We start from the raw sequence: 24,946 nt of genomic DNA, 5'->3' as shown, positions 1-24,946 counted from the left end.
GTAAACACACGTAACATAATAATTGTCCAGCTATAGGCCCGGATAGTGTTACCTGACTGTCTTTTTTTCCCGAGTTCCACGGAGAAAGGGGCTCTGCCAGATCCGTATCATCCACTTCCTGGTTTTAAAAAAGTATGATCTAGCCTGAAGAGCTTGGATTGTCCGCGCTTCCGTACAGTGACCCCTGCGGCCTCCCACACTTCTTCCTGCCTTCGCCAACAATAGTCCCGGAGCCCTTACCCAGCGAAAAAAAAAAAAAAAAAAAAAGCCCCGTCAACCCCTCAAAAAAATTATGAATGCCACCACTTGACACAAATATACACATGCGGTGGAATTACCAAAATGTTAAAAATAGAAATTAGTGAAGAGGGGTGGGGGCAAGCTTGGTTTTTCTTTTTTTTCTTTTTTTTAAATAGACTTTGTTGCCAGTTGTGAAAGACAAACAAAACACAAAATCAGGCGGTAATGGAGATATTCCACCCACGCCCCCCCCAAAAAATCCAAGAAAATGGCATGAAAATGGAAAAAAATAAATAATGTTACAGAACAATCCATATGTACTCACAGAGGAAAAACTTGCAATTATTTTTTTACTCAAGTAAGATTTTTACATAAGTAGAGGTAAAAAAAAAAAAGTATAGGCCTACTGTATGAAAAAAAAATAACAAGTACAATTTCTTCCAAAGTAAATTGAGCACTCGCCTCTGAGCAAGAATGAAATGAGTAAACACCATTCTTTGTATGATCAGTTTGAACTGCGTGTTTGACTGTTTCATTCTAAGCCAAAGGTTTCAAAACCGTCACTGACGCAGGAAGAAAGAAAGAAAAAAGAGAGACATGGGTGTATGTGTCGAACAAATCTACAGGGAGGTCAGTCTATTTATTAATTTGAACAGATGCTGAGATAAATTAGTTTGATTTAAGCAATTTCATTTTACAAGTCCAATATGCTTTTCTTCTTCTTCTTTTTTTTTAATATAGTAGCGTAGAGATTTAGTTTCGTTAGCAAATGAATGACCTCGAGCTCAACTTCATGGAGGTGTATAGGTTAGTTGAGTTTCACTTTTATCTGCAAGCAAAAGACATTTTACGCATGGCCTCATGATACTGTATCAAGAGTGGCGGTGCATTAAACCTTATTTCACGCGTAAAATGGTTTCTTGCGCGTTTGGCGGCTTTCTACGAGCGCTATAGCCCTCAACACTCCGGTCACGTAAACGTTCTGCGAGTGCGCCGATGTAAAAACGTGAATGTTAAATACATGTACAATAGCTATATGTATGTATTTATGTGTGAATCTATTTCCGTTTTTTGTTTTGTTTCAATCTGGTCGAGGCCTCCATGAATTAGCCTGTTGTCTTGCCTGAGCGCACATCACGTTGTGTTGGGTTATATGGCGAAAAAAAGAAAAAAAGGAAAGAAAAGAAAGACAAGCTTAAGGAACTAAATGGAAAAAGTCACACTACATTTACGCGTGCGGTATTCGTGTTGATTCTAAAACTGCACATACTTTGTTCTCACACTGCCGCGACTTTTTAGGCCCGACAATAAGACTGAGAAAATTACAAATCTCGAATCTTGATTTTTTTTTTCTTTCTTTCTTTTTTTCCTTTTTTTTTTTTTGGAGAGGCTCGTCCCGCTGCCTCTCCCTCGCATCTCTGGGCTCACATCTGCCTGTGCGTCTCTCTACTGGCATTTCCACCGAGGAGGCAGCGAGCGTCCGCCACGTGACCCCGCCGCCTTCCAATCGCAGCGCGAGGAGCCAGAGTCGGCGATAAGCGGTGAGCAAGTAAAGAGCGCGCGGACGTTAGGACTCTCACTCCCGAGCCGTTCTGCGGTTACCGTGCAGGTGTTGGCCGTGACAGGCGCGTCTCTTTTTTTTTTTTTTCCCTCACACGGTATAAAACCGACTGACCGCGTACAGCCCGGGCCGGACCTGTAAAGCGTCCACAGCCCCGGAATCAGAGGCCCGCTGCCCCGCGAGAGGCTGAGTGGGGGTCGGTGTCTTTCCAGGTTCAAGACAATCACCCACGGCCGCCGCTGCTGCTCAATGCTGGGAGACAAGACTCACGGTAAGACTCTGACTGACGACGAAGGGCCCTTTTCAAAGCGAGGCAATACGAGCTCACTGTCGAACACTATTTTTTAGATAGAATTAGCTCAAAAGTCTGAACAGACAATAAGCTGTATAATATTCCAAATAGTTTCAACTTAATGGGGCTGCTTTGAGACTGTGTTAATGTTTTAATGCATTACACAACATAGTAAGACTATGATAATAAATATCGTCAGTTAAAGACGAATTTCGTACAATAAGCACTCTTGCTTTTAATCAGGCTAAAAAAATAAATAAATAGAACATTTCCTAAAATTATATATTAATATTTTCTGTAATAATGTCAGCATAAATTAGGCCAATTATTGGGCAAATCAATATTAAAATAAGACTTAATATATAGGTAGATTTCTGCTTGTTTTTCCCCGTTTCTAGAGCGACAGGCCTAACGCACACAACGCAATTAATAATTGTCTCTAACAATAATAGGTTTTATTTATTTATTTTTCCATGTATTCATTCAGGTGTCACAAACGGCTGGAGATTAAAAACACAGCCATGGAATTGTGTCGAATAAAATACAACTATTAAAGGGCTTTTATTTTATTTGTGTCAAATAAACAAGCCGGCACCTACAGTGTAGACAGTTAATGATGTAGATTATGTTTTGTCTACGATTCATCAAACCCGTGCACCTGTGTGACGCACGCGGCTGCTGAAACCAGCAAACGGCTTTTTACGCACGCAGCTAAATCATTTACGCACGGTTTCAAACCCCTGATAACACGTACTTCACTGTAACATATACTCAATTTACTGTGTTGTGAATGAATTGTAAGGCAATAATACGGACACGGAAATGTAAATATAGGCGAAATCATGAATTAAATTCTAAAGCGTAAAAATCAAATCAATAATATAAAACAAAGTGTTTGCATTTTGATTTTCTTTTGCTGTGTTATAGACAAAGTAATGGAAATTTAAATGAATTAAAACAAGCAAAACAAAAGGGATCAGGAGAAAGCAAGAAGTGACCGAAGATAAAATATCATTTCAGAAGTCTGTAATGTCTTTAATTAAACGAATTGATTTGGTAAATTTCAAACTGACTCCCCTCATCCATAACGGCATAGACTGTTCTCTCTCTGACTCTGACTGAAACATTGTCATTACTCCTCTGCAGGAGACATGAATAACGAGGCATCAGGCCGATGCTTGGGTCATGTCTCAGCACTTGCTCTGCTCTTCAACAGGCCGCTGTGACGCCAAACCTGGCGCTCATGTTCTGCTGTTGCTGTTGTGAATAAACATTGTGAATAAACCCGCATGCACGTGTCGTTTGCAGGGCTTGTGCGCGCGTGCTCGTTGGTGTGCGTTGGTTACTAATGTGTGTCCGCGTGCGCTGTGTGCGTGCTCAGGTGTGACTCTGAAGGTTATGGAGTACACGTACGACGACGACCTGGAGGAGCTGTGTCCAGTGTGCGGAGACAAAGTGTCCGGGTATCACTACGGTCTGCTCACGTGCGAGAGCTGCAAGGTACGCGTGCAAAGAAAACAAAAAACACACACACACACAATAGAACACTGCACTGTGCATTTTAGTTCATATGATTATGACATTCTTGATTCTTGTTGCTTATCTACATCGTCATGGTCTTCAATGCCCCTGAGTCGCTGCTGTGGCTCAGTCGTTTGTTTGTTTGTTTGTTGCGCACAGGGTTTCTTCAAGAGGACGGTACAGAACAACAAAAGATACACGTGTGCGGAGAACCAGGAGTGTAAAATAGACAAGACTCAGCGGAAGAGGTGTCCGTTCTGTCGGTTCCAGAAATGTCTCAACGTCGGGATGCGCCTGGAAGGTAGGCTACGCCTCAGTGATTAGACCGTGACCCGCGGGCTCCGGCTATACGACCTGGCACAGATAAGAGCTCGTCTGTTCACGGCTTTTAATAATAATAATAATAATAATAATAATAATAATAATAATAATAATAATAATAATAATAATAATAATAATAGGTAATAATAATAAAAAACACACCTCTCAAGCGGCCAGTTTTGGACTTTGGCGTTAGCGTGCGTGCGCCTGTCTCGCGTAAATTCATCTCGTCCACTTTTAATTGTCGCAGCAAACGCAGGCATACGCACACACAAGCAACATTTCCCTCTTGATTTGTGGACTCTGCGCCCTCTTTTTTTTTTTTTTAGACTCGGGACGGGCTTTATTCCCAGACAGCAGTGCGAGAAAGCACCTGCTTCCGTAGCAAGGGAAAAAAAACAAAAAAAAAACCGACACATTCTTGACTCGCTGATAAAAACTCCGGAGACTCCCCTGTTTTAAATCAAAAGCTATTTGGGCTCGCAGGCGAGGAGTGGAGAGAGTGGAGAGCGGAGCGCGCGCGCACTGAGAGCTTTCTTCTCAGCCGTAAAAGGGAAGCGAAAATGACCAGCGCGAAAACTGGGATATAGAACTGCAAATGTTGTTCGTTATTCACATTTACCAGCGCGCAAGGCCTTAAAACATATCGAGAAATCATCCAAATTAACGCTATTCTTTGCGTTATTGACTATTGGGTTGTTTCAAGTCATCTGCACTGAGTTTGTTTATTGTGGCCTCAAATCTCCAAAACGTCCACTCATCTAAACAAACCCAGAACAGATGACGACTTGTGCAAAATTGATAGAAAACTCCTGCATAACTAAGAGCTTGAACAAAACGTTACTAATGTTAATATTGTCATTTTTATAAGTTTCTTTTGTGTTGCTTCGCCGACTGTACTCTTACTTCCCCCTCTGTGTCGCAGCGGTGCGTGCAGACCGAATGCGTGGGGGGAGGAATAAATTCGGCCCGATGTACAAGCGGGACAGGGCCTTGAAGCAGCAGAAGAAAGCCTTGATACGCTCCAACGGGTTCAAGCTGGAGAGCAGCACAGTGGCCGCCCCGCCGCCGGCCTCCCCCCTCCAGGGCGACTACACCTTTAGCACCTCCCTGCACGCCCTCCCCACCATCTCCAAATCCCTGCTGCCCCCCACCACCCCCAGCTCCCTGCCCCCCACAGACTACGAGGCCAACCTGTACGGGCCCTCGCTGGGCATGGCCATGCAGTCCCACGTCTCCCTGAGCGCCCAGTACCAGTACGCCGCCTTCCCCAGCAGGGCCATCAAGGCCGAGTGCCCCGACTACACCAGCTCCCCGGACTCCCTGACCGGATACCCCTACCCCGACATGTACCCGTCCTCGTCCCCGCAGCCCCCCAGCCTGCCGCCCCTGGTGCTGGAGCTGCTGCGCTGCGACCCGGACGAGCTGGTGGTGCAGAACAAGATCGTGGCACACCTGCAGCAGGAGCAGGGCGGGCGGGGCCGGCTGGACAAGCCCAGCACCTTCAGCCTCATGTGCCGCATGGCCGACCAGACGCTCTTCTCCATCGTGGAGTGGGCGCGCAGCTGCATCTTCTTCAAGGAGCTCAGGGTGAGTGCCCAAAAGCTGACACTCACCAGCACTCGCGACAACAGTGCAGTACACTATCGTCACATGTCTCAGATGCTTTAAGTTTTTACATTTATTCATTACTATGTTTGTGTTTGCTATTATTATTATTATTACTATGTTTAGTAGTATGTATTGTCCAACTAGCATCACAGCAGCAATATCATTTTAATGTCACAAGAAGCCACAAAATATTCAACTTGACTTCAGACTGACAGCGTAAAGGAACAAATATTCAAATGTTATAGTGTGTGGTACGTCTATGTGTCTGCGCACGTTATAATGTCCTATGTTAGTTTTGATTGTTCATAAAAGTAGCAAATGGACTATATGGCCTTTGTATCTCTTTCAAGTAATCCTATTGAATAAGTAAATAAAAATGGCAGCCATTAGGCATTTTGTATCTTTTTGCCAGATGCATTATAAATGCACACATGCCATGGATCTACTTCCACAATACGATCTTATGTGGTGACATTTTAAGTTGTCTTGCGTTGCAATCTGTGTAAAAGAAATTGAAATCATGACCAGAAAGGCTATAAACCAGAAAATTCTGCGTGATGTAAAATTTGTTTTCTGTTGCAAATGAGATAAATGTCTTTTTTTTATTTTTATTCACGCTCCGGAATAGCGGTATCCTCTCTCTCAGTGAAGCCCGCTTTATGCTTGGCCTGCATATCTTCTCTCACGCTGATGGAGACGGCTGACCTTGGCGATATACATAAAAATACATACACCGCACACATTCATTTACGCAGTACTCCATTGGCTTCAGCACAATTCGCTGGGGTGCGTGTTTAATTGCTTTAATTGTTGTCAAAGTGGTGCCGGAAACACGGTTATTCCCTTTATAATTTAGTCAATGAAGTGGGACGTTGCAACATGGCAGTACGGAGTCCGGGAGGCTCATCGGTGTCAAAACGGTGCTGTCCCGGATACACACAAGCTATACACGCAAACAAACGCCCCCTGTGGGAATAACGATTGGGGACATGTGTCACTGTCCCATCCATCAAGGCACAAACGGGGGTGATCTTTGTGGACAGGACGTTTACGGTGATTAACAGCGGACAAATTGAACAAGCCCCGTGTGACGAGGGTCAATATTGGAGACGGAGTTAAGTGTGCTGACTCCAGTGATGTACAACCAAGTGGGATTCTTTAGAGGAGGGGGGGGCGGGTTAGCGTCCGTAACATGTAGGCTCAACTGGAAAAATAACTAAATACATGTGAAAATAATGGAAGGCCTAATCTTTACAATAAGGTGTTTGATCCCCCTCCTGACCCAAGGACATTTTTCTCGCAAATGTAAAAGTGACTGGAAGAAAGCGTAACGTTCTCTCCCATTTAGAGAAACTGGGTACAGACATTGGTTTTCTACTGGAGACCCACCTCAAGAATAAAGACCATTGCAGACAAAAAAAACAAAAAACAAAAGTGACAACAGAAAAGCAACAAATGAAGTAATGAAAAAGCCAAAAAAAAAGAGAGCGACGAAAAACAAGTGACAAAATAGGAGGGACAAAAGCGTGCCAGAAAAGCAACAATAACACGACAAAAAAGTGAGGAAAGAGCGACAAGAGCAACAAAAACACGACAACAAACGTGACAAAAAACGTGACCAAAAAGCTCTGAAAAAAGGCGATAAAACCTCCCACAAGAACACGTAATACGAAAACACAACAAAAAGGCTTCGAATATGTGACTTAAACCCATGTGACCGAAAAGTTAGGATCAGTTTTGCAGGCCTTAGTTTGCAAGTGAGACATTACACTGTTGCTCTCCAGTCAAGGAGCTTTCAGATTTGGGTAAAGCCAAACTGGAGAAAAATGTGCTCGGTCCATATATTTGTTTGGAAAATTGTAACATCACAGGACATCAAAAAATGCCTTTTCCCTCACATTTTACAGTACTGTACAATATTTTGAAGGTTTCTTTTACATTTTTAAACATCTAATTCCAAGCCATATTCATTTAGCTTTGGACCTTGAAAGGCATGAAATTTGAAATCTGAAGTCTGGTACAAATAGGCCGGAGGGAGTGCGAGTAGGGGTGGGGGAGGCACCAAATGGTAAGGAGCCCATGTATGCCCATGAAATAAACAAAAATAAAATCGTTGTGTCTGATACATCCACAAAATCCCTGGCTCTATCCATCTGAAACAATGCCATCTTATCTGAGACAAAAAAACTTCTTCACCCCCACCTGAACCGAGCACATTTTCCCCAGTTTGGTGTTACTCAAATCTAAAAGCCTCATGAAAAAAGCGTTACAATACTGTCAAAAAAAGGAGGATGAAAAAGCATCAAAAGAGCAACAAAAACATGTCGGGAAAGCAACAATAACACAACAAAAAAGTGACAAAACCAAAACATGATGAAAATTTGTCCAAAACAACCAAAACTTTGACGCACAGCTGCGCCACATCGATTAGACCCGTTTAGTCTCATTAATTCGATCAGTTTGGCGACAGTGAAATATAAATATACAAAAGTACATATGTGAAACATATCCAGAGGCGTAAACAGGCTTATGTATCTACAGGAGCACAGCCAAAACATCGTAATAGTCCGGTTACATCAATATCAGTTTGAAGTTTGAAGTTGAATATAGTTTATTAAAACGTGTTCTTGTGCGTTGTTTGTGATCACAGACGATGCAAATACACGCCCGTGGGCAGAACATGAATAGAGTTCGGGAATGTGATGTCATACCGCTAAGCATCATGAGATTAGCAGCAATAATAAACTAATGGAGACATTATAAGTTAAAATACTGGAGTTTTTGTTCACAACACTTGGACACCACAGTGTTTTAGATGTATTTACCAGCAGTAACTCAGCAGCTAACGGAGCTGTTCCACAGCTTTTTTCTCCACTTTTTATACTGTTTTTAGCTAATGTTAGTCAATGGAAATGTATGCTAACAGCTGCAAAGATGGCGGATCTCCATGGTAACTGTGGAATTTCCCAAACTCTATTGAAATAAAGTACGTCGGGTGAGGCGGCTAAAGCTAGCTTAATGATAGCTACGGTTCCACAAGCCATTAGCTATTAATTAATCCCTCGTTTGTAGCTCTGTGTAGTGAAGCTATATTTGATCTGCTTTACAATGTATAAAACATAACAGTGTTTTTAGCTGCTAATAATTTCGGGCTCCAGTCACTTCCGTTGTGGCTTTCGTTAAGTTGTTGTGTTGTGGCTTTTGTTAAGTTGTTGTGTTGTGGATTTCGTTAAGTTGTTGTGTTGTGGCTTTCGTTAAGTTGTTGTGTTGTGGCTTTTGTTAAGTTGTTGTGGCTTTTGTTAAGTTGTGCTGTGGCTTTTGTTAAGTTGTTGTGTTGTGGCTTTCGTTAAGTGGTTGTGTTGTGGCTTTCGTTGAGTTGTTGTGTTGTGGCTTTCGTTAAGTTGTTGTGTTGTGGCTTTCGTTAAGTTGTTGAGTTGTGGCTTTCGTTAAGTTGTTGTGTTGTGGCTCAAAGTTGTTGTGTTGTGGCTTTTGTTAAGTGGTTGTGTTGTGGCTGTCGTTAAGTTGTTGTGTTGTGGCTTTTGTTAAGTTGTTGTGTTGTGGCTCAAAGTTGTTGTGTTGTGGCTTCCGTTAAGTGGTTGTGTTGTGGCTTTTTTTAAGTTGTTGTGTTGTGGCTTTCGTTAAGTTGTTGTGTTGTGGCTCAAAGTTGTTGTGCTGTGGCTTTCGTTAAGTGGTTGTGTTGTGGCTTTTTTTAAGTTGTTGTGTTGTGGCTTTCGTTAAGTTGTTGTGTTGTGGCTTTCGTTGAGTTGTTGTGTTGTGGCTTTCGTTAAGTTGTTGTGTTGTGGCTTTCGTTAAGTTGTTGTGTTGTGGCTTTCGTTGAGTTGTTGTGTTGTGGCTTTCGTTAAGTTGTTGTGTTGTGGCTTTCGTTAAGTTGTTGTGTTGTGGCTTTCATTAAGTTGTTGTGTTGTGGCTTTTTTTAAGTTGTTGTGTTGTGGCTTTCGTTAAGTTGTTGTGTTGTGGCTTTCGTTAAGTTGTTGTGGCTTTCGTTAAGTTGTTGTGTTGTGACTTTCGTTAAGTTGTTGTGTTGTGGCTTTCGTTAAGTTGTTGTGTTGTGGCTCAAAGTTGTTGTGTTGTGGCGTTTGTATTTGTTTTAGCATTTGCATTTGTTGTGGCGCTTGTATTTGTTGTGACCCCTCTCGGCCACCGTACACTCTGACAAGTCATGGTCACTGAGTGAAAGAGTCAGACCTGGCTGAGTCTGGCCTTGGGGAGGATCCATGTTGTGCTGTGATCAAAGAGTTTATGAAAATGCTCAGTATTGGCCGATTACACTGTGAAATGTGTTACCGCAGACACAATAATAACCTATCTTTGAACACACTCCAGGTTTGGCGATGTCATACGCTCTCTCGATGATCAGCCAGACACCTTCAGGATATAGTTTTGGTGGCAACACAGTGATGGCAGTGGCTATCAATGGTTTTATTTCGATATTATTTTATTTGTTGGAAGAAAACAATTTGTACTAGTCGTTTGATGAATGTCTCTCGCTAATGCTCTCAGAATCACGTGCACACTCTCCGATATACGTCAGCTTTCTGCAGTCCCTGAAACTGCAAGTGGACTTACTGCCAATGCAAAAAACTTTACCAGACTTGTTCTAATCATTTCAGTGCTCAAATATGATAAGATAGAAGAAGATAAGACAGGACTTTATTGACCTCACGATGGAGAAATTCGCTTCAGCTCTCAAGAAACACTCAGGGGGTGCAAAATAGACCATAAATGTACAATTAAGTAATAGTAAATAGAGGTATTGAAACCTTTAAAGGGCAATATGTATTTAGTTTGGGGTCTATAGCTTCTCTAATCAGCACAACAGTTTTCAGCAGTGCTAGCATAATTGCACAAGGGTTTTCTAATCATCAATTACCTTCTAACACGATCAGCATAACACAATGTACTTTTAGAACACTGGAGGGATGGTAGAAATGTGCCTCTGCACCTTAATCCTTTCCGTAGTCCTTCTGGGGGTAATACAAGTGTTATTGGGATGATTGGGGGGGTTTCATCTCCCCCTGGTGTCTCTGGCCAGAAAACCACAATTGCAACTTCGCCGCCTACGGGTCGGAGGCGCAATACACACTAATGGAATCATGAAGAAGAAGCTAACAGGCTAACAGGCAAAGCTAGCTACAGGCTAGCGCCACTTTAGCAGTGTTTACAGCCAAGTTTGAGTGATTTTTTTTTTTTATCTCCATTGTGTAATTAGATGTACAATATCCCTCTGTCCCTTTGTCTTTTCTGTCAGCGTAGTATTTACTCTCACGGACAATTAACTAGAAAAAAAACCCCAACATGCTACGAAACATGCAGTGGCGCTTATGACCTCTCGGGGCTTAGTACTGCCTTAAACAATGAGTGTATTTCTGATTAATTTAATGTTACCCTCATTAAAAAAAATTAAGTGACCCTAAACTTTTAAACAGTAGTGTACATATAAAAAAAACAGAAAATAAAAAAAAAAAGAATAAAAATATATAAATATCCCAATTATCAAAGCTCAACAGGTTTCACTCTCAACAAGTGAAACCATTTTGTTTTGAATACTCATTCTCGTTCGATCGATCTAAATGCAATACCAAAGTTGAGAAGTCCAAAAGGGACCCAAAAGTATGTTACAGATCGATTGTGTGGCTCAGATAGTAAAGCAGGTCCCACTTTGCCTGTTTGAATGTGTGGGCGAGGGAGTTGGCGCAGACTGACAGTCTCACTTCTCCACTCCCTCGGGGCAGTTGTGGCTACAATAGTAACTCATCGCCACAGATTTGGAAGTGAACGAAGAATCCATTATGAATAATCGAGTGTCCAGAAAAGGTTAAATGTCTGTTGACGGTCTGTTTTGATAGATTTTAGCTTATGATCTGGGAGGGAAATGTATTTTGGTCAAATATACAATAACACTCTCCTCCTATTTTTTTTATCACGTTCTCGCCACGAAAGGTCAGAGGTGAGTCTCAAAGCTGCACCTGTTGACAAACATCGCTTAAATGCTCGAGTGCTTTGCCGTCAGGCCTCGGTGCGTCAGTCTGTCTGCGGCGCATGATATTGTGTTGCCTTTATCACTATAGTTAGAGCTATTCACTTTTGGCTTGAGACGGATAGTTAGTAACCTCACCAGATTTCTACGGACCACCATGAAAGAGACGGATTTTTCACGCACATACTTGTGTTAAGCCAAAGTATTTTCAGGAGTGTTTCGTGAGCCCTGAGCTGATCTGGATATGCACATTGTAAACTATTGAACACAGGAGAGGAGTTGTGTTGCTTTGACTGGAACAAAAGGGACATTGTGCTGTAAAAAAGAAAAAAAAAAGACATTTGTAGCTCTTTCCGTCTCTTTACCAACAATGACATTATTACCGACACTCCTGACTGAACCCACCCATTAGAGCAGAGGCCGATATTAAAATAAACATTGACTCAGCTATTTATGAGAAATATGTCATTTTCCAATACAAATAGCTGCTGTGTCTTTTGCAACAATTGTGACACGGTGGTTGAGTTGCTGGCAAACGTCCCTCAAAAAATATGTCAGATTCTGGGACCGTGTGGGACCTTTCTGTGTTGCGTCCACTTTATTTCCCAATATTGTGACAAATTGTGGCAGTGTTTGTCATTCCCAAACGGGACCATCACGTTCCGGACTGAGCGTCAAAACAAATTATACACATTTCATAACTCGGCGTTGCTAGTCGTTTGGCTTCTGCCGTACCTGCAATGTTGTGACGTAATGTGCATACCCTGTGCACCAGCGGAAGGCAAATTTGTGTCCCGGAGGGTCGTCAAATGCTAGTGTTGGGCATCACATATTTTTGAATGGGGTGTTTTGACATGAGGAAAATTACATATACAGTGGGGAAAAAAAGTATTTGGCCAAAATCCAATAGAATGTCTATGTGAAACTGACCAAATACTTTTTTTCCCCACTGTATACAGTACATTGAAGGAACAGGCCACCGTTTTTCCATACTGAGATATGTTCTTACCCGAGCTTAGACGAGTTGATGTGTAACTGTCTGGTTTTTGCGCGTGCGCTCAGTCACGCAAATAGACCAAAGACATTGTTAGCATTTAGCCTCTCCCAGCATATTCCTATGGCTCCAAACTGGGGTGAAGATAGAAGCTACCAAGCTGTTCCACGTTTTCCCTATTTATATACAATTACGTGAAAAGATACACAATCCAAGTATAGACACGCAAAATTAAACATTTCGATTTTCTAAGCCGATAATAAGGGGCACTATATTGTAAGGCATAACAATACCTTAGGAGCACTTGGACTTTACTGCGCAGACTCTTCCTGGGGTCCTTTTAAAACATTACAATTACATACTTTACCATTTGAATTTAATTGGAACAACACGATTTAAATACATTTTCACAGTAATTCTTGTGTGGACATCTTTTTAAATGTGTATTTATTTTGCTAACTGAGAGCGGATTCCAGTTAAAAATAGCTCTGTAAAGCACTGTGGACTTGGGGCGAGGAAGTTTTACGTCGCCACCCTGTGCCCGTCTAGTGGCATATTACCAAGATTTTCTATGCTCCAGGGCCGGATTTGGCCCACAGGCCTGACATTGCCTACCCCTGCCCTACACACTGTTTAATAATAGCTGTGATTTTAAAGGAGAAAACAATGATAGCTTTTCTATTATTAGCCGGCGTCTTTGATATGTCCTTGGTTTAATCTAAACTCATGTATTTCAGTCTCAGATATTCTCAGAAGTGTGTACAGCAAACATGATCTATGTGTACGATAAACATTGGTCTATCAAATGTCCGTTGCGATCGTCACATTCACAATCACCTTTGATGTGAGTTGGGTTTCTTGCTCCAGTGCAATAATAGCTCCTGCGTGTACTACTGGGAACAAAAGGATCATACACTTGCCTCCATTTTTTATTCATGCAACTCTTTGTGCTTAATAAGTAAGAAGATTTCCACTGACTGTTTAGTGCAGGGGTCTCCAACGTTTTCCCCTCAAGCTACTTTTACACATCAAGAACCTATGCCAAAATGAAAATAAAAAAAAAGCAGATTGAAAATGGATTATAAAGAGCGGGCGCCTTTATTTCCAATGTTCCAGACTTTAGACTTGCCTCACGTTGATTGCCCATGACGCATTTCTCACACACTTAAAGCATTTTTACATACGCGCTCTGCCAGTGTGGACAGTGAGAACAAAGCTGCACATAGAAAACCTCCCGCGGTCGGCGAAAAGCTGTGTGCCTGGCCGGGATAATTACATTCTTCGTGAACGATAAGCGGGGAATGTCATCTCTGCTCGGCTGCACTGACTGAGCGAGGCCTGCTTCTGCACAGCGTTTATTGTTGAGAGCTATTGATCGCTGCGGAGGTGGCCTTTGTCATCTCTTATATGGAGTGTCCCCGTGTTCACCTGGTGGACATGCGCTGGAGGATGAGGCCTATGGCGTTCAGACAAAAGATACGAGCTGGATTGTTCTATTGTAGCTTCCCGTTGCAGAAGAATGTGACAGCCTCATAAATGCAAGAAGGTAACAAGTATGCAGGACAGAAAAAAGTATTTTTCATAAATGTAAGAATTTAGATTAAGTCTTGGTAATTGTAGTCTCTTAAGATTTAAGCTACAAAATGTGATATTTTGTTTAAACCACAATGGCTGCAATTGTTGAAGTAATACCAACAGTCTCCATCTGGTCACACTATGTGCAAAACCTGTTTAAGTTTGGTGGTGGGTCAAAAACCAAAGCTCAAACAATATGCTGTGCTATATGTCAAACAGGGGAGGTCTGGAGGTCCATCCCCCGGATTAAAAAACTCAAAACGAAATATACTATAACTTTAAAGGCGCATTCTGGAACTTTTTATGTGAAAGGGTCCGTCAGCAGAGAAAACTTACCAGAAAGTGTATAATGATGATTCTGGAGCATCATTTAGGGCACTATAATGGAAAGAGACACACATGCACACAAATAAAAATACTTTTTTTCCACATAAAAGTTCCATAATACACCTTTAATATTATTTTAATAAGTCAATTTGGATCTCTGTTGTGTGCAGAGAGATCGACCGAAAGGCATTAGAGGTCGAGCATATGTATGTTTCTTAGGCCTCAGCCGATATTTTTGATCAATATTTTTGGCAGATTTTTCCAAATGTCTGATCTATAATCCTGTGTAAACATAAATACTTGGCCGCTCCAGCAGTGGCCGATTTTATTACTTTAGGTGATTCAATCATATTTTCTGTCCCAGCTTTGATTGGTCATTAGCATTAGCATGCTGCCGTTAACATTAGCATACTGTTTCTAGCCCGCATCATTTTGCGCTGCAACCAAAATACTCAGCAATTGATTTCCCCAGGTTCTGTGCTTCAAAATGACATGCAGCATGTCCATATTGACTGAGGTTGAACTTGAAGCTAACCAATTTTCATTGCGATGTTTCTCTTTTCCCCCGAGGCCTAGGAAGCTGTGGGTGGACTTGTTTTAATGCCCTGACTTGGCTCTTTACAATGCAAAAAGTCTCGGCAAGACACTTGTCTTCCAGAATCTGCGTACACTGGTGTGTGAATGAGAGAGAGTGAATGGGTGAGTGGTTCCTTTGAGTGCCTAATGTAGGTGGAATAGCACTATATACTGTAAGTTGAGACCATTTACCTCAGTATCACCTCAGTATCAACACTTTGTTTGAGTGGGAGTGCATCTTCTTCTTTTTTTTTCATGTTTGTGAAATAGCCCTGATATAAGAGCTTATGTGAGCATTAGATTTTGCTGACTTTTGCTGACTATGAGCCCCCAAGCATGGATAATTCAAATCATTATCCTTATACCCTGTTCACTAACCCTTAGATAAATTCAGTCGGCCTATTTTTGGAAGCTCCTTGAATCTGGCTTCTTTCGTTGATTTTATGTGATTTTTGCCTCTGCTTCAAATGCATTTTGAATTCTATTTTGACAGAACTGACTGAACTGTTTTTTCATGTGCGTTAGTCATATATCACAATAATGTTTCGTTTGTTATAACATTTTGATCTCGTTCCTTTCATGGTGACCAAATGAAAACTGCCTGATATGCTGTGAGTTTTATTGCTAGACGCTCTTCCCGATGACACTTTGTCTTTTTATCCAAGCTTGGGACTGCCTCATGCAGTAAACAGGCTTGTGTGAATGCAGTATTTGGACTCTGACGTTTCACGAGAGGACATGTAGACATCGACTATTACGCCATGCTCCGGGTAAAAACCCTCAGAGAAAGTGTTGGTGAAAGATGGTTATTTGAAAGGTTTATGCAGCAGCAAATTAAGTACATCCTTGTGCCTTCATAGTCAACAGTGTCAATGAAATGTTACCATAGGGTTACGATATACAGGAGATCATCTTACAGTAACGATGAAAATATAAATCGTCTACCCACACATGCAGACAGACTGTGGGAGCGGAGAGAAGACTTTCCGCTCAGCACATCTCCGTTTTTTTCTTTTTTCTTCTTCCTTTGGCCGCTGCAGCTCCTTTTGGAGAGGAAGTCTCGGAGGTCGCGGAGACCTCCAGCTTCCTTCACCCGGGCGCTTTGTGGCGCTGAGCCCAGAGCCCCTTCCACTGCAGCGGGCGAGAGGAGAGCGCGTCACCAGGGCACACCTTTTACCCCCGCCATCCTTACACAGCTCTGCAGGAGAATTGTAGCCAGAGCACTGCAGGTTATTCGTGAATTTGTCTGACAGCCAATTTCTGGGCAGTGCAGACAACCCCTTTTCTTTTGTTCCCTATACAGACATATAACCTAAATTTAACTTGAATCTAAACAACAAACATTAAAGAAAACGTTCAACGAATTTTACATTTCTCGGTAAAAACTTTAATGGCTAATCACTTTTGAAAGACATAGCCTGCTGTAGTGTATATAGACTTCAGAACATGCATGTACGAGCTTTATCTGCGAGTTCAGTCAGTTTTTGCTGCTGTATTTTTTTTCTGCGGTCTCTCGACCACCACAATAATCCTGTCAGCTCCCTGTCAGACGGATGGTTGCATGGAACCCGTTAGCAGCTGTGGCCCGGGGGAATTACCGACAGCGGCGTCCTTCAGAGTAGCACCGAAGGCGGGGTGCAATCCGAAGAGTCCCCCCCCCTCCCTCCCCCAGGAGCCGGGGCAGATCCGCTGGTTCTGTAGGCGGCTTTTATAGCCTCCCTTCAACATGTCGCTCTGTTACATCTTTGTGGTCTGTGGGGGACAGTGATTATTTTGTTCTTGTTGATTTATTGCACGCAGTGATGGAAGTAATACCCTTGTGTATTTGAGTATCTGCTGTTCACCACGACATGATATTCTCAGCGAAGAAGTAAGAAGTAATGGAATGCTGTTTATAAATCTACCTCTAATTCTATTACTGCAGCAGCTTTCATTACTTTACGCCTTCTGCTCATTCTGTATATTGCTATTAAGTGTAGTACATTTTTCATTAGGAACTGCTACAACAAGTGACGCCACTGCTATCGATATTGACACAACCACACTGCTGATATCATGGCTGTCATGTTCGAATTATGACTGATTTAATGCTCAGTTCATGCCGAAATAATTCAACTCACTCTACTGGTTTTACAATACTTTTAAATCAAAAGCCCAATTCCCAACTGCAACTTATTAAAATGTGGAAAGTGAAATCATTTAAGTGGCTACTTGAGTTGGGAAAAGGCTAGTCACAGTGGCCAATGAGCAACAAAGTTCATGTCAAGCCCTGCACGGCGCAGCCATCTCCGCATTTCAAAGAAAAATTCATTGATCCCGCGAGTTCGCTGTAAACACCGTCTTTCATGATTGTCCTTGGTGTGTTTGCAGGTGGGGGACCAAATGAAGCTCCTGCACAACTGCTGGTCTGAGCTCCTGGTTTTCGATCACATTTTCAGACAAGTGCAACACGCCAAGGAAGACAGCATCCTGCTCGTCACGGGCCAAGAGGTAAAACCGCCTCCTCCCACGCGGATCCCCTCCCTTTACGCACAATGCACACTGGCCTCATTCATCGAGGCAGTCGGGGAAGCAACACTCTTCGTACAATCAAGTATTAGAATGGTTATTATCTAGCGTATTTGAGCTGTTAAGAAAACACAAAAAAAGAACCCAACATGTTTAAGTTACCCTGCAAGTTCAAATCAAGTTACATGCATCAAAACAAAATGAAAGTGTTTAAAATGTCAGATTGTAGGAACATAATATGGTTAAATCAGATTATGCACGATACTAATTTAAAAGGAGAAAACTATCTATGTAGCTGGGCCTATACAAAGGGCATTTTCCATTAACCTGGGTGCCTGTCCAAAGCCTGGGAACAAATGAAACAGGTAGATTATTACATTATTACAATAACCTAACCATACACCATATAAACTGACTGTTCCCTATGGTTGGTTTATACAACTGTATTTTGTAGCGTCAAGACAAAGTGCATGCAGAATGCATATAGCTACATCCGTTTTGTTAACTACTGAGCCTGTGACGAAATGTCGTTTGGCAATATCGCATTATTTTTTGCCGCAATACCAAGTATCGAAAGTGTCGATACTTTCAATACTTTTATGAAATATGTTAATGAAGAACTAAGTAACTTGTTTACCTTAATAAATCATTTCCGTAGTTCCTCTGGGGGTAAAACAAGTGTTAATGGGATGATTGGGGGTCTTTCATCTCCCCCTGGTGTCTCTGGCCAGAAAAACACAATTGCAACTTCCCTGCCTACGGGTCGGCGGCCCCAATACACACTAATGGAATCACGAAGAAGAAGCTAACAGGCTAACGGCAAAGCTAGCTGTGGGCTAGCACCACTTAAACAGTATTTACAACCAAGTTTGAGTAAAAAAATTGATCATTGTGTAATTGGATGTACAATATTCCTCTCCCCCTTTGTCTTTTCTGTCAGCGTAGTATTTACTCTCACGGACAATTAATGAGTAAAAAACTGCAACATGCTACGACATCTGCAGTGACGTGACGTCTGAAGTTAAAAGGATGAACTAATCAAAATAGTCTGAATTAAATGTATTATTAGTAGTACATGAATTCCTCCATGTTTTGTTTGTTGAAGACATTTTATAAAGTGAGAAGCTTAGCTTAGCTTTTGGTTGAACTGTAGCTATTTGCAATAGGCCTCTGTTAAAGTGTGGCTATGAGTTTGGAGGCGTATTTATCTTGCAATCCTTTATTTTTTGAGGAACAGTCACACAGCTGTGTTAAATTTTATTGTGTTAGTGCAAGTACAACTTTTTAACACTCTTTGAAATTAATTTAATGGCATTTGGTCAAATACCTTTGGACACATGACGGTTTTCCAATTTACACTTTTCAAGGTTAACATATTTCTTATCCTAAGTACTTACTGTATCGCAATATGTATCGGATCGGCCCCTAAGTATCGTGATATGTATTGGATCATGACAAAAGTGGATCGTTCCAGCCCTAGAAAGTAAAATGAAATTGGTATTTAGAGTGCATATGACAGGTTTTAATCCTTTTGAAAATATCACTTATTCAGATGAATATCATCTGTTGTAAGTAATAATTATCATTTTATTACAGTGAAAAAGCAATTATAATGAAGAAACATTGGTCAGAAAATTATTTTTCACAGGAAGTGACTCAGTTGGACTCATTTCCCATCATTACATGGTCAGTGTTACGAGTTAAAGTAAAAATAAGAAAGAAATGGCCCATAATGCAGACTGCAACGAAAATGATGTAATATTTATTTAATATAATAAAGCAGGAGCAACTCAAAAACAGACTCGGACATGAAGACAATGAACTGACAAAGAACAAGGGAAACACAGGGGTAGAAATACGTGAGGAAACGGGGCACAGGTGAGACACTTTAGGGCGGGGCAGGCAAGAACGAGAGGGAAGTCAAACAAAAAACCACAAGGACCAAAAACTTGTCAAAATAAAACAAGGACATAAACACAAGTAAACAAACCAAAACAGGGTAACAGAAAACACACCATGACAGTCGGCACGGCAACAGTTGAAGATTGTTTGCCTCTATCTATGTCACCTCCTGTCAGTGTTCAATAAGGAAGTGAAACTATAAACATTACAACGAATGTCAAATTAAAGAAATGTGTTTATTTTTTTTTATTTTTTTTGTGTGCAAAATCTCAATTATAATTGTGAAAAATCTGTTTTATCAAATGTTGTGTTTAATGTGTCATATGCATCTCTCCTTAAAGTCCTGCTTTAAGGAGAGAGAAATAAACATCTCGATTTGATTAACTGAGGTATACGCTATAGGAGGCTGACAATATTTTGTTTGACGCCTGATGTCTTTCGTACCACAGCTCTTACAACACATTTATTTCTACTTACCTATTAGATACAAACGTGAACAAATGCAGACAACAATGCAGCCAGATGAGTCCAACGCGTTTTGAAATGGTGGTGGTTGGTTGTAAAAAAAAAAAGCTCCTCTGGTCCACGGTTCACGGTGATGTTAGGGGTCACGGGAGGTCAAGGTTGTTTCCATGGCGATATACAATAACCTGACCGTGTGCCTGTCGTTACATCCGAACAGGCTTCAGGCTGCAGTGTGCTATATGTGGACGCTATCTACTAAATAAGCATAATAGTGCGTATTTCGAAGCGCGGGTCAAATGTGAGATCTCAGCGTTAACTAAACAATCTCATAAGAATTATATTATTAATAGTGGATTTGGGATCTAATTAGTTTATTTGCCAAGTGATTTTAAATGTATGGGGATTTAAGACTTTATTTATAGAAGTAAATGGAAGGTAGTGTTAGTGTTTTGACTTGTGACCCCCTTGTACTTTTCCGTCTGATCCGTGCAAAATCGTTTTTGTACTTAGTTTCGCATGTTTCTCTGTTCTCAGGTGGAGTTGTCGTCCCTGCTGTCCCAAGCGGAGGCCACTCTGTCCAACCTGGTGCAGAGGGGGCAGGAGCAGGCCGTGCGGCTCCGGGCGCTGCAGGTGGACCGCAGGGAGATCGCCTGTCTCAAGTTCATGCTCCTCTTCAACCCCAGTGAGTCCAACACAGGTTTCTATTTCTTTTTAGGATTCCCCCCCCCCCCCTCTGGCACAAGTAATTGCCAATGTGCGCCAACAGCCACTCACACGCTGCACTCATGAGCTTGGTAGTGTGAGAACTATCACCACCAAACACCGAGTGAAGCACAATCACAAGAGGGTGATGTTCCTTGCTCAAGGACATTATGTTACCTATGCAACACAAGCAGCAGAAATGAAACCAGTAGCCTGTCTATCCGATGGTGCCGGAACTGAAAATGCAATTCAAAATCTCAAAAAATAAGGCAAGGCATGTTTATTTATCCCGTGCATTTCGTACACAAGGCAACTCAATGTGCACATCTTTATAGGCTCTATGCACGCAAATGACATGTAACTTCCGAGTGCGATCTCCTGACATTGCGGTCCTTCCTCTCGCTATTTTCCCATTAAAGGGACTAAACAGAGTTGAAAAATGTTAAAATGATGTATTTTCCTCCCCCTACATGTTCCAGCCATGTCCTTAAGGTGTAGAATGAGCCCAGACCTGTTCACCACAACTGCCTCTAAAATCCTGCACTGTCATTCAAAAAGTTGGGGTCCAAATTGCCATCATGCAGGAGCTTAATATAGAAGTTGCAGTTACATGTATGACCTGAGGTGGCAGTAGTGAGTATAAAATGGCTATCTAGCTCCTTTAAGGATTAGCGATGTTTTGCACAAATCAACAAATAGTTCAAGAAAACATCACTGACAGTGAGATACTGATCCAAAGTCATTCGCTACGTGTTTAAAAACATTACGCTAGATGTAAATTATTGACTGTGTTTTTTGAGTTAGTCAGCATTAGTAAACAAAAACAACACCACAAAAATTAAACAACTAAAAAGTATTTATACTAAAGACACACCAATCAGTTTTTGAGCGGCTCGTTCAAAATCTTCCTGCTCTTTCAATTTTTAATTTGTGTTGGCCGTTGGCTTCAAGACAAAAACATCTACCGTGATGAACGCAGAAGTTTCCTCCGGTGAATTATTTGCTGTTGACGCAATGTTTTTAACATGATGCTAATGCTAATGTTCAGTGTCCACCAGTAACTCACTGCCTGCCATGGAATCTGAGCTGCTCCTGGACCTGAGGATCCACTTGGATGTCACGTGACGCTCGCGTGCATATAGCCTTTATATCTTACAAATGTGTTGCTTTAAAAATGCAATGTGGATCTAAAATATCCAGCTGTTTCACTCACCCTAATTTCACCCTAGCTTCCTGCTCATCACTGTAGGTATTTTTGTCTTCAAGCTAACAGCTAAATTACAAACTAAAATAAAACGAAAAAGATTTTGAACGAGATGCTCAAAGAAAAAAGTTTTTTTTTTTTTTTTTCATACCAGTCGTTAGCTCTGAGATGAAAAGTCCTACCCCAAAGAACACAGGCAAGTCCTGCAGTCAAGTATTTACTGTCTGCGATGTTTTGCTGAACTATTTGGGGATTTGCGCAAGACGTCGCTAATCCTTACTGGGAAAACAGAAAGAGGGGAAGAACAGCGGCGTCCGTAGTTTGCACCCGGAAGTACGATTTGCTTATTTCCAGTACCTGCAGGAGGGGCGGCACTTCTGTCTAATTCCTCCTTACCTGTGCCCAGAAACCATCAGATCAAAAGAGAAAGCCTTGAGGAGAGTCAAAACATTCCAAAAGAAAGAGTACAGTTCAGGACGGATGAAAACGATTTGCCCTGAGGTTACTTTTATTTATCAAGACAAAAAAGAACAACAATTGGCAACTACTGGCTTGGGTCTGACAAGAAGAGAACTGGAACGGCCTGTGACCTCATGAGGCTGGATAATCACCGCAGCGGGGCAAATGTCCCTCTTTAATCCGATAGACTTCTGTGTTTTGAAAAACAAATTGTGTCTTCTTTTTTGCCATTACTGATGTTGTCTCTCGCTGATGAATAGCTGCCGACTTCTTTATGAAAAAAGTCACAATTGCACCTATCCGTAACCATTTATCTATGAGGCTACAAGTGTTTTCAAGCGGTCCCTTCTTTCCCTCCCCAATAAACCCACTTAATTAGATTTCTAGGGTTGACAAAAGCCAACATTAACAAAGACATCCTCCTCCCATTGTCCACTTATGGCATTCAAAAGAAGCGGTAATGGACGGGCTGTGTCACTGCGATGCGGGGCCGACATTCATGCGGTGGCTTGCGCAGATGGAGAAAGCCGAGATGCGCCTTGCCCGGATTTCTCGTAAGTGTTTGCTGTTTAGAGCTGCCGAGGCCGGGAACAAAGCGCGCCTGAATGGGAAGAGCACTTGTCATTTGAGGCAGAAAATATTTGCTATCTTCCGCCTGCTGCCGCGCTCATGCCGCGCAGTCAGGTTGATCGTGGTACAGGGGTAACTTAATTGCCCTCACGCAGCCTGAAAAGATGCTTGAAAACGGCGATTGAAAACAGTTAATTACTCTGTGTGGATGAATGTGCGCTGCCGGATGAGTCGGAGCCGTGGGTGAATGCAAACCGCGGCGAGGTTCGTGTACCGTATTGTCTCTCGCAGAAAAATACAGATACACAAAGTCATGGAAACACACAATCCTATTCATGCCTTTGATTTGACACAGCAACAGTTAAATTTTTCTCAGAACTCCAGCCACTGCAAATGTAATTTCTAACGCCTGTCTAATTCTTCCCCTTCTTTGTATTGAGCTGCCATCACTTGTTTCAGCCCATGTAGTGATTTGGGTGGTATAGGGACATTGCCTGTTGGAGGAGGTTTTATTCAGTCAGAACATTTTGTATCAGAGCCTCTTTGTATCAGCTGCACAATAGCAGACACTTCTGAGAATTAGCTTCGTATCATATCTCGCTTCCTCTCTATCGAACCAAAGTAGAAGGCAAACATTTCAAAATGATATTTATAGCAGGACAGGCTATCTGTGATAGCTTTAGAAATCACATGTTAGTGAGAAATCCAATTACTAAAGGTTGTGAGCCAGTTAACTATTTGGGCCAATCCCAAGCCTGCTGAATGGACAGGCTTGTTTCTGAAAGCCAGTGCCAGATCAATATCTGCTGTTGCAACCTCTAGAGTGAAAACACTCAACAGAAGCTTCTGGTTGAACCTTAGAAGTGCACACTTTCCTTGTGTTCCAGGGCAAGACACTTCCCACATTTCTTACCAAAGTTTAGGTGGAACTAATATAGACAGGGCATGAAGCACAACAATCACATCAAACATCTAATGAAGCCTGTCACGTGTTTTGTGCAGATGTGAAGCTGTTGGAGAACCAGGCGTTTGTGGAGGGCGTGCAGGAGCAGGTGAACGGGGCGCTGCTGGAGTACACGGTGTCGTCGTACCCTCAGTTCCAGGAGAAGTTCAGTCAGCTGCTGCTGCGGCTGCCTGAGCTGCGCGCCCTCAGCACTCAGGCTGAGGACTATCTGTGCTACATGCACCTGAACGGAGAGGTGCCCTGCAACAACCTGCTCATCGAGATGCTGCACGCCAAGCGCGCCTGTGTCTGAGGACTGCTTCTTTGTATCTATGAAAGTGCACAAGAGACCAAACAATCAAACTAAACTATAACTGAGGGGTGTCCAGACTGGACTTTCACTTTGGAATTCTAAAGCTCCATCAATGTTTTTGTGTGTTCTGTTCAGCCTTTAAAATTGCAAAACTGAATTTTATATGAAAAAACAAACAAACAAACAAACAAACAAACAAACAAACAAACAAACAAACAAACAAACAAACAAACAAACAAGCCCTGAACTAAACCAAAAAATATTCCATATTATCTTTTCCTTAAATAAAACTCAACCTCAGAGAGAACAGAGATCTTGTACAGCACAAATGCTCATGTCCAACTCATCTTATTAAACCAAAGCTTCCCTCCATTAGGATTTTAAAAAATATTTTAATGACATGTTTTAGAAAGATCGTATTCTGACCATGTCTGTTTGGTCACTTTCTGTGGCAAACTTAAAACACGACGTAGAAACATGTTGTGAAATATTTTTGTGTTCTTGGAATGTCCTGACCTGGGTTACATTTAAAAATGTCTTTATGTAGCTTTTTTAAATATACTACAATTAGCATTATTTATGGCTGTTGAGTGAGCACCTTGTAAAATATATTTCAAGGCTGAAAGTGATGAAACTTTATAATTCCAATATCCGTCGTTATAGTTTAGTGTTTCCTGTGGACAGCCACAGACAGACGTTTAAGCACTGCCCATATCTCTGCACTTGTTTTAAAAATTATATTTGAATTATAATTATGATAAACTGTTGTTTTCTGTGTAATTAGATTGTAATTTATTTATGGTATATATGGGCCAGTTTTGCCAAGTTGTGTGCCAGTGAAGACCAATGCCCAGAAACAGACAT

At 41.7% G+C, this 24,946-nt stretch overlaps 1 protein-coding gene across 2 annotated transcripts; it reads left to right on the top strand.

Moving 5' to 3' along the window:
• The first annotated feature begins 1,675 nt into the window (after positions 1–1,675).
• nr5a1a (nuclear receptor subfamily 5, group A, member 1a) lies at positions 1,676–24,230 on the top strand. 2 transcript variants are annotated; one of them, XM_079568153.1, is made up of 7 exons: positions 1,676–2,072; positions 3,475–3,593; positions 3,774–3,915; positions 4,861–5,525; positions 17,387–17,506; positions 20,426–20,573; positions 23,829–24,230. In XM_079568153.1, the coding sequence occupies exons 1-7, from the start codon at positions 2,051–2,053 to the stop codon at positions 24,080–24,082; spliced, it is 1,470 nt and encodes a 489-aa protein (XP_079424279.1). In that variant the 5' UTR covers positions 1,676–2,050; the 3' UTR covers positions 24,083–24,230. The 2 variants fall into 2 exon arrangements, with proteins under 2 accessions (XP_079424279.1, XP_079424280.1); XM_079568154.1 differs by having other exon boundaries at positions 3,402–3,593.
• The last annotated feature ends 716 nt before the right edge of the window (positions 24,231–24,946 follow it).

The sequence above is a fragment of the Gobius niger genome (assembly GCF_951799975.1).
Source record: "Gobius niger genome assembly, chromosome: 1".
NCBI classification, from domain to species: domain Eukaryota; kingdom Metazoa; phylum Chordata; class Actinopteri; order Gobiiformes; family Gobiidae; genus Gobius; species Gobius niger.
The sequence above is the reverse complement of the archived record's forward strand: the minus strand, read 5'-3'. Positions and strand labels throughout refer to the sequence as shown.